Raw genomic sequence first — 10000 nt, 5'->3', positions numbered from 1 at the left:
TTATTTGTTATGACCCGCTCCCTTGAGATGAATGTTGCATGGCATGAGCTGACAGCCGGTGCCCAGAGTTAAACAACCGACAGAAGTACATGGAAAACCTGCACATTGGTCTAGGCATTCTGACATTACAGAAATCTGTACTGTTGGGGTCTGCAGGAATTCTCCAAAGAACTCTAGAACGCTAAGGTGGTGTGTCACTACCTGTTGATAGGGGATACTCCAGTGGCAATCAATGTAATGTAGCCAGATAATAACAATAACAATAGTAGTAGTAATAGCACAGGGGGCCCCTCGAAGGTGTTCGGCAAAATATCTGTTCCACAATGGAAATTACAGTGTAAGCTGGCTGTCAAGTTATTAATTTTCATACCCTAAGGCTTTCGCTGCGAAACTTTAAATATTTTTTAGCATTTCAATCCGTGCTGGCTGGATGAGAACAATGAAGAAGAACTCGTTCACGAGAAGCTTACCGCTGGTTCAACTTATCGCATGTTGAGCAAAAACCTGTTTTGACCGGTTTGGCGAGTGGCTTATTCACGAGGTTCTTGTCTGGCTGGGAAACGGTGACAGTCGAATGGCTGGGAGTTTCCCTCGCTATCTAGCTGGCAGCTGGAATTTCGCTAATAATCATCCTGGGAATGCGGAACACCTATTTTTTTCCCAGCAAAATTTAAAAACTCAAAAAAATGTTTTATTTGCGTTTTTTGTAACTCAAGTTTTTGCCTATTATTATGCATTTTGGAAATAATTTTCATTGGATGCCCCTGTAGTAACAGTAGTAGTAATAGTAATAGCAATAAAAACCCGGTTCTCTATTTGCAATAATTTTATGGCCTTGACACCCTTATCTTCTCATTTTTAATGTTATTGTCGTCTTCCTGTCATGGCCCGTGTAGCAAACGCTAAATGAGGAGGGCGACCAGAGCGAAAAACGAGAGGAATGGGGTGAGAACTAAAGGAAACGTTTGCCACCAAACTTTCCTCCCATTTCTCTCAAGTAAGTTTTAAAAACACTGCCCCTTGTCATGGTCAAATTAGTGTCGGTCCATAAACACGCAAAAAATGAACTTGAGCAATATCCAGCCATCTTGTGCACTTCGAGGTCAGTCATAAAAAGAATGAATGTGATTAGAGTGTGTGTAAATCGAGCCTCCTCTGTCAGTGAGCCTTTAATTCGAAAACGCTGAATCAGTCTAGCTAACTTCAGCAAGCAGTCCTTTTTGCAACAGTTCCAGGCTCAACATGTCTAAGCAGATGCCTACTAAAGAAGGACTTCCACACAATGAATATCGCAGAACTTACAAGTCCTTCGATGATTGTCGCTTATTTACTGACGGTTTAACACGTTGATATTTGCAAAGTGGAGTGTGCCCATGTATGAGAGAGTGTAGCTAAAGTAAAGCCCTTCCTGAAAAGAATTTGTTGATGGAGAAAGGAGAAACACCGTTCCAAAAAGAAGTTAAGCACAGATACTCATAGATCACTGTCCCTTCACCCGAAGACACTAATCTGCTAGATGAGGAGAGGTACCTGAGAAATTTTACCACAAAAATGTGCCAATTGCCAACCAGTCGTCCTGTTATCTTGCGTTTATTCATCATCAAGTCTCATCACGCCAGTAGGCGCATAAGGGCCTCAATTTTGCCTTTATTAGAAAAACTTTATTTCACGACACACCATTTCTGCTTCAGGTTATGAGACAAAGATTCTATGCACTCGTTTACCTCCTGAAGGTGGCGTGACCTACTGGCTTGCGAGTAGGATTTACATATACTGGCCGTAAAAATACTCCAGGTTCAAATTTCTTTCTAACTACCAACTGGATTAGTCTTCACTGTCTTCAGAGATCCTCAATTCAACCCTACCACGCTTTGTAAATAATCAACTAGTTTCTTAATTCCTTCCAGTTAGAATCAACTTCTTATTGAAATTACAATTAGAATTGAATGCCTTTTATACGCTTAGCATCGTCACAAAATTACGTGTGCCACTACCAAATTGGAAAGGTTTCTTAATACCATAATCAATAATACATCAGTCAATTTCAGCTTCATCCATCCGACCCCTCCCTATCTCAGTAAATCCCGTATTTCAAACTAAATTCCTGAGGGTAGGGATAGTAAGGAGGCTAAAGGCCCCCTGGTTGGGACTAAGGAAGTGGTAAAAATTTCCGACAGCAACGGCAACAAGAACACCATAAAACAACGCGGTAAATGAGGAAATAAGAATCATGCTTCACGCTCGGTATTATTGTAGTAACTTTTTTTTTTTGCCGTCTTCTGGGAAACAACAAAGTCAAAAAAGCCGGCCGGGTTAGACGAAGACACGAAGACAGTGCAGTCATCTTTCATTCTCTACAAGTAATATTATCATATTCTAACGCTGTTCCTGTACCAATTCAGTCAATCTCAATGTCCAGGGTGCTTCGCATCCACTTTATACAAGGACTCACGAGGAATAATCACGCAAACTGAATAATGCACAGATTTAAACTGCGGTGTGCAAATGCCCCTTGCAGTTGCCAGGGGTAAAAATTGAATCGCCTTGCAAAAGTAGCGGGCCAGAAGGTTGAAAACTACGGGATTTCCACGAAGCAGCAGTTGAATCTGGAACTACAGTTACATTTCGTTGTCGGGTCTGATGGTGAAAGCGAGTTCAACGATACGTTAATGTAAATCTATTTGAAATTATTGCACACATACTCAAATCATCTCTAAGCGCGCTATGACAAGGTCTGGAAGACAAGTCAAGGCCTGGGCAAGGTTTGACGTGTGAACAACACAAAATCGTTAGTCGCATTGTGATAACCATGACTTAAACTATTCAGTATGTTTACTGAGACCCTACTAGTAACTAACACAAGGGAAGTTTCTTTGTTTTTCACATAAGTTAACCGCGATGGCAAAAAGATAACCATTAGCCGTGAAAGCTACCGCCCATTCATTGAGACCCGCGTGGAAAAATGGGCTCGTCACATGTCATTCTTCCTCGCCTTGTTTCAACGCAAGCTCATTCGAGGAATATTACTTAAAGATAATCGCATGATTTAGAGTGCAATTTCGAATAAATAAGCGACGAGTACATTTTTTCAAAGACGCAAAAACAACTGGCTCGTGCAATTTGCAAGAAAAATAATGTGATTACTTATTAATAATATACATTAAAAAATGTGAGATGGTTATGCAGAAGCAACCCATGCATGTCACGCGCAATCACGGAAAAATTGCGCCATGAATTGCGCCATCCAGAGTTCGCATTTGAATGGCAGTGAATGCAACAATTTTATCTTTACTGCACAATTTCAACTTTCTGCACAATTTCACTTTTCTGCACTCTGTTTGGGATTGACGTGCTCTCAGCCAATCAACGCGCTGAATATTTTTCGTGTATATTATTACAATAGTGTTGCATCAACAAAAGTACTGCCCACCGAAAGAAAATAAGATAAGTGCTCGATAAGAATTTCCACTTTAAGATCAACACACATTGACTCTCCAGAGCCCCTCGCGTCCTAGTTCTGTTGCAAACAAAATACATTTCTCTCAAGAAAGTTTTAAAAACACTGCCTTTTGTCATAGTCAACTTCGTGTCGGTCCATAAACACGCAAAAAAAGAACTTGGCCAATATCCAGCCATCTTGACCTCACACTTGGTCAATAACCCAAACATAATTACAAAACCTTTTCACTACATTCAACATATTATTCATATGATGAAAGCCGTCATTGAAATAAAATATGTCGAAACCTCGCCGATCAGTATTCAGCCATATATACAGTGGTAAGTAAATAGAGCAATCACTTACGAAAGAAAGTGTTCACGAAGCCCACTATTAAGCCATGAAGTAACGTATTCCCCAAGCTTTCAGTACTCCGCTCTACCATGTTCGCATGACGTGGAATTCGAAACGGCAAAAGCATTTCGCTCTTTGCTCATGTTGTCTTTAGTGATGGTATAAGCTGTAGTTACTTGAAAACAACATTAACTAATTTATATCATATTTTTATACTGTTGGAAATCAGAAAGCAAAGCATGTCTTGATAATGCCCCACCCATTCCGGATACGACACACTATTTCGGCTTAAGATTGTGAGACAAAGATTCTTTGGACTTGTTTACCTCGCTCACGGCAGCGTGACCTACTGGCTTGCGAGTAGGATTTGCATATACTGGACGTAAAAATACTCCAGGTTCAAATTTCTTTCTGACTACCAACTGGATTAGTCTTCAGAGATCCTCAATTCAACCCTACCACGCTTTGTAAATAATCAACTATTCTCTTAATTCCTTCCAGTTGGAACCACCTTTTTATTGAAATTACAATTAGAATTGAATGCCTTTTATACGCTTAGCATCGTCATAAAATTACGTGTGCCACTACCAAATTGGAAAGGTTTCTTAATAACATAATCAATAATACATCAGCCAATTTCAGCTGCACCCATCCGACCCCTCCCTATCTCAGTAAATCAACGGCATATCACCTTGGACTATTTCAACTTTCTGCACTATTTCACTTTTCTGCACTCTGTTTGGGATTGACGAGCTCTCAGCCACTCCACGCGCTGAATATTTTTCAAGTATATTGTTACAACAGTGTTGCATTAACAACTTAAAAAGTACTGCACACCGAAAAAAAATACGAGAAGTGCTCGATAAGAATTTCCACTTTTAAATCAATACACAGTGACTCTCCAGAGCCGCTTGCGTCCCTGAGCTCTGTTGAAAACAAAATACATCCAATCATGTGAATAAATCCTGCGAAGGGCTTATTCTAGCGACGATCTCGGTGTACAAACGAATATCGAAACGAAAATCGGTGATTTGGTAGAAAACGCGCGACCAAATGGATGTCTACAGATATCCAGTGGAATATGCTGGCTTAAACTGTTTTTAAAATGTGATCATCACGTGCATGTCATAAGTGAGAAAAGAACCTGTTGTCCTTTTAAGTGCAAAGTCCAAACTAAGGACAAACCCGGAAGCGAAAAAGCTTTTGTCGAAATACAAGCGAAAACACAAAGGAAACAAAGAAAGGACTGAACGAAGTCTAGATGGTGGTTTTCTAATATTAGTACGTGCTGTGTATTTCATCTAAGACTCTGTCTGGATTGTTTGCGTTATTAAACATGCAAACAGATCAGCATAACTGATTCCAAGAAATAGCTTACTGCTATCAAATTTTAATGAATGAATGGGTCGGATGTTTGTTCCTGAATGTTTAATGTTCCCGAACTGGGAAAGCATTTCTTGAATTTACAAAATTTTGCAGGCTTTCCCTTTGTTCTAGTTTCGAGTCAAAATACTGACACGCTGTTAATAATCACCTCAGTTTACAGCCAGACATTGCCACATTGTTTGCATTTTGCTGGAGTAAAGCAAGACTGCAATACCGAGAAATCCGTGACCTACTCTTTAAGCGAAAAGTGTGTGGTGTTTTTTAACTTTCCACAGACCTTACGAATAACGGCTCTCAGAAAAGGTCTGAGAGTTGTAGTACTTACCCGAGAAGAGTAGAAACTGGGCATGTTAGTACCGTAGCCGCACTCACTCGATTGGCACTCTCCGACGGTCTCCATTCGCATCCCCCGGTTATACTGATGCACACGTCAAGATACAATTTTTGCATGCGGATTTCAAAGCTTCATCGTAATTAGAGGCTACTAACTTAGGTTGTTAGTGACGGTAATACAATAACAATTCTTCGGAAGCGCTGTGGCACAGAAAATCGAAAGTCATCTGAATTTAAAAAGATGAATTCTTACCTCTTAAGAGAAATATTCTGCCGTTCAGTCAACTGAGAGAGAGGAGCCCTTCTCGCCTTACTTGAAAACTACGCCAGTCCCCATTTGCCCAAGATTTTCTTGTCCCGTCTCGACTGACTGCCCCTGGGTCTCCGAGGATGGGTCAACTCAACCAAGTCTCTCCCTCAATTGAAGGATTATTCTTAATATATTGTCAATTTCTTCCAAGAGAAGTATTATCGTTCATTTCGACACTGAAGGCTTGATAGGGATCATGGGAAATGGACATATTTGAAAAGCCGAACCTCCATGTCTGGACTCACAAGACTCGAACCTGGGAACGTGTGATTAATAACCCCTTCACTTAACCACTAAAGTACCACATCTTTGACTGCGAGGATGTCATTTTTTATTAATTCCAGTAAATTTTCCTTCCAAAAGTGCCGCTGTAAACGTGTATTAACACCCGCTAAGAAGCAAGCTTACACAATGAAAAATGTCGGTTACCTACTTCAAGAGAAAGCTAACCATTTTAAAATCAAGCTTCAGACTTAGGCATTATTCAGCATTGATTTTATATATATGCTAATTAGTTTTGGTAAATAATCAGCACATATCCTAGTCAGTTGACCTTTAGCGGTTAAGTGGATAAAAATAACAATAATAAAGTACTCTCGTTTGTCTCACGATGTGATCACTTGTGATGTAGATCGCGACGTTTCGACTGCATACTGCTAGTCTTCATCAGGCGATGAGGTCGACTGGTTACGCGTTACCTTTTAAGCAGGATGCTCCGCTGTGATTGGTTGATTTTCAACAGCTCTGATTGGTGAATTTCGATCCTCGCTGTTTCGGTGTGTTGTTCCTTCGGCGGTCCGCTGTCGTACGATTCTGCTGTTGTTGTGTTTCTTGATCGTGGGCAACCTTTCTTCCGGATTTTCCACTATCCCTGTTGATGTTGTTAGGATGAAGTCTTATGTGAATCGCCTCTTTGACCCTGCGTGTGTACCAATGAGGATCACGATCACTAAACTTTACTGCGTTCCAAAGCGGGCTGTGGCCGGTGTTGTTAGCGTGTTCTGAAACGGCGGAGGTCTGGGTACGGGCAAGTCGGATGTCTCGCTCATGTTCTTTGATTCTATCTTGCATGGGTCTTCCAGTCTCGCCGCATTCACAGGGATTCCTGTAAACCACGCCATCTTGTTTAGTCGGCTCGACAGCGTCTTTCGGTCGTACTAGATGCGATCTTAATATAGTCTCCGACTTGAGAACAGTGCGTATGCCTTGTTGCTGCAGGCAGCGGCGAAGTTGTTCGGATAGGCCTTTGACATAGGGTAAAACCGCAGTAGACTTGTACTTGATCGTGGGCTCAGCACTGCTACTCGGTTTCCTGGTCTTGGTGATTTTCTGCAAGAAAGAAAGAGGGTAACCATTAGAGACAAGAACAGGGAAGACAGGTGCTTCTTCTCCTTGGAGATAACAGAGGGTTTTGTTACGAGACGTTTGGCGCGCTCGTAGAGGCACTTGACAATACCGCGTTTTACTGATTGCGGGTGGTGGGAATCATACGCTAAGTACTGATTGATCAGTGTGCGTAGGCTTCCTGTATACGCTGGTGGTGAGGCAGCCGTCCGGTTCTCTTGAAACTGCGGTGTCAAGGAAAACGAGTTTGTACTCGTTCTCTGTCTCCATGGTGAAGCGAATGGAAGGCTGCTGGTTGTTCAGATGCTGTAAGAAGCTATCAACGTTTCCGCGATCCAGGATGGTGAAAGTGTCGTCAACGTAACGTTTCCAGATCCTAGGCTTGTAGGCCGAAGTAGAGGTTGCCTGTTGTTCAAAACTCTCCATGTACAGGTTTGCAATAACAGCGGAGACCGGGCTTCCCATGGCTGCTCCTTCTAATTGTTCGTAAATTGATCCGTTATACTGGAAGTATGTGGATCTCAATACGAGATTCAGGAGGTCAGCGATCTGAGCAGGTGTTAGTGTCGTGCGGTCCGCAAGGCTGGGGTCGTCCTCTAGTTTCTGTAGCGCGGTTTGTACAGCGGCGTCGATAGGAACGTTGGTAATCAGCGACTCTGCGTCGCAAGACACCATGATTTCGTTGTATAGGATAGTCTCGCTGGTAATGGTGGATACGAAGTGAGCTGAATTAGTCATTGGTTCCTTCAAATTGGGTGCTCCGTGTTCAAATCCTGTGCAGGTGTTTCTTTTACTTTTTTTTCTTTTTATTTGCTACCACAAGTCCTGGGACAGAGTAATCTAAATGGAGGATTATACTTCATTTGGAGCAAACTGACAATGAAGGATAACCCTTCATTTGAGGAAGAGATCGTGTTGGTCAACTGCAGAAAGTTATGCAAATTATGCTAAATTTTTCATTTGTTAACAGTACATGGTCGTTTCGCCTACCACTTGATTAAAAGAAACGGAGGGCTCTGGCGACGATAACGTAGACAGCTGTACACTTTGCACACACCATAATGAAAACAACTCGACTCAACCTTAGGGGACCCTGGTGCCAAACAAGTTGTAGGTGATAAATAGAATTCTTGGGTCCCACCGTGAGTCAGCTTGTGAATTTCAACTGTCTTTGTGTCGAGATTCCTTACAGCCGCTTTTCGTCGCTCACAGGGCTACTATTACGGTTATGGGGCCATTAACATGAACTTTCAGTTAAGTTTTTGTCGTTGAATTCTGATGTAGATTTGTGCCCGTGGAAACGTTTTAGTGTGAAATTTTTGGCTCCTTTCGGCGGCCGGCAGGCTCCCCAGAATGCAGGGTGCAGCCTTGGCTTTTTTTTTGCCCTTGGCAACGTAGGAATAAACAAGACGCCAGGAGTCGTTTACCCGGGATGGGTACGAGAGATGTGCAGTCTGTTTGCACTAACAAACAAGTACATGATATGATGGAAAGGTGCAATGCGCCCGACTTAGCTCTCCAGTGAGTTTTAGTAGTTCATTGAGTACAGCATCCGATCGGTGTTACGGAGGTCGTGAATCCTGCTTAGGTCTCTGATTTTTTGGTTGTCCTCTCGCCCGTTGCCAAGCAACTTGTAAACTTGTATCCTGCGAACAAACAAGGTTGCGCGAGGAAGGCTCCTCTTTTCATTAAGTGGCAACGAGGCAAATCTGGAACTTGAAAAGTGGAGTTGCAACCGATTGGCATGACGACACAAAGAACTTTCTTACATGAAATAATTTGAGAAACTGATCCGGGCCCCAAGGGTGATCCCTTTTGACACCAGGAAAGGGCCATTTTCTCATTCAAGTTGCACGAGAGCAAGAGACAATAGGCCAACTTCGATACATTAAAATTCAACATAAAACAAAGAACATGATTTCGAGGCTCTTGGGAATAAGAATAAGGATTTGTATGAGTTTTTAGCTTGAGCCTCGAAATCATGTTCATTGTTTTAAGTTGAATTTTTATATGGAACTGGTCTATTTCCTAATTAAAGAACCGTTTCGAAAGCTCACAAGATTTATTGAAGTTAGTAAATGGAAAATGTTTTTGTTACATTCTATAGTATATAACGCTTACTGTTATTGCCTGCGTAGAGTAAGTTTAGTCCTACTAGACGGGGTTAGTACTTGGACGGGAGACCAGCCGGTCATGTTACCTTGGTCCTACTATGGAAGTCGCACTGCTCGGAATCTACTGATATCCCATAACGCTGCATAAATACATATATTGTGATACCTTAATTACCGAGCAATTATTAGAAAGCGGTGCCAAATGATTCTCCCTAAAATATGCAAACTTCTTTCAAATGCCTCGTCGATAACAAAACAGGACTCGAACGCACCTCACTAATTCTTTATTATTGCTTGCTTATATTCTGATCATGTAGTGTCAGTATGGATATTACAAACAATGAAATAAAACACAGCGATGCTCAGTAACAAAAGTATCCTAAGTAATGAAGGGTAATATCTTCGATAGAGTTCAACGCTTTTATCTGAGTGAGGAGTTTGACTCGGTTGATGAATTTAATGAGTATCGTACTGTATGATTTGGTGTTTACACTAATTGTTTGCTGACCTGCTGTCCTCTTCGTTTGATAACTTAACAAGACGCCTGGAGGCGTCAACGTGGTCACTCTGGTTACATGTGGAAAATAACAATTTAATGTTGACTCAGTACTAGCCTCCTGAGCAGACCTGCTTAAGAAGAGCCAAAAGTGGTACAGCACTTGTTAGCAACACTATTCGTAACCGTGTGAGGCGGCCTGAGCTCCTTATATCTGTGTTCCA

At 41.8% G+C, this 10000-nt stretch overlaps 2 protein-coding genes across 4 annotated transcripts in view; both read right to left on the bottom strand.

The window, feature by feature from the left end:
• Positions 1-5991, bottom strand: part of LOC138000628 (uncharacterized) — a 16111-nt gene extending 10120 nt beyond the window's left edge. The window contains exon 1 of one of the 3 annotated variants that reach the window (XM_068847175.1): positions 5766-5991. The gene's annotated coding sequence lies outside the window, so the exon portion shown is untranslated. The other 2 variants (XM_068847177.1, XM_068847176.1) reach the window with 2 other exon arrangements.
• A 156-nt stretch (positions 5992-6147) lies between these two features.
• LOC138000627 (uncharacterized) overlaps positions 6148-10000 on the bottom strand; it is a 12740-nt gene continuing 8887 nt past the window's right edge. Inside the window, exon 4 of the mRNA XM_068847174.1 lies at positions 6148-7151. Within this exon, the coding sequence (XP_068703275.1) occupies positions 6558-7151 (594 nt within the window). The 3' untranslated portion in view covers positions 6148-6557. The remainder of the gene's footprint in view (positions 7152-10000) is intronic.

This window comes from Montipora foliosa, chromosome 4 (assembly GCF_036669935.1).
Source record: "Montipora foliosa isolate CH-2021 chromosome 4, ASM3666993v2, whole genome shotgun sequence".
NCBI lineage: Eukaryota > Metazoa > Cnidaria > Anthozoa > Scleractinia > Acroporidae > Montipora > Montipora foliosa.
This window is presented reverse-complemented; position numbering and strand designations above follow the sequence as displayed.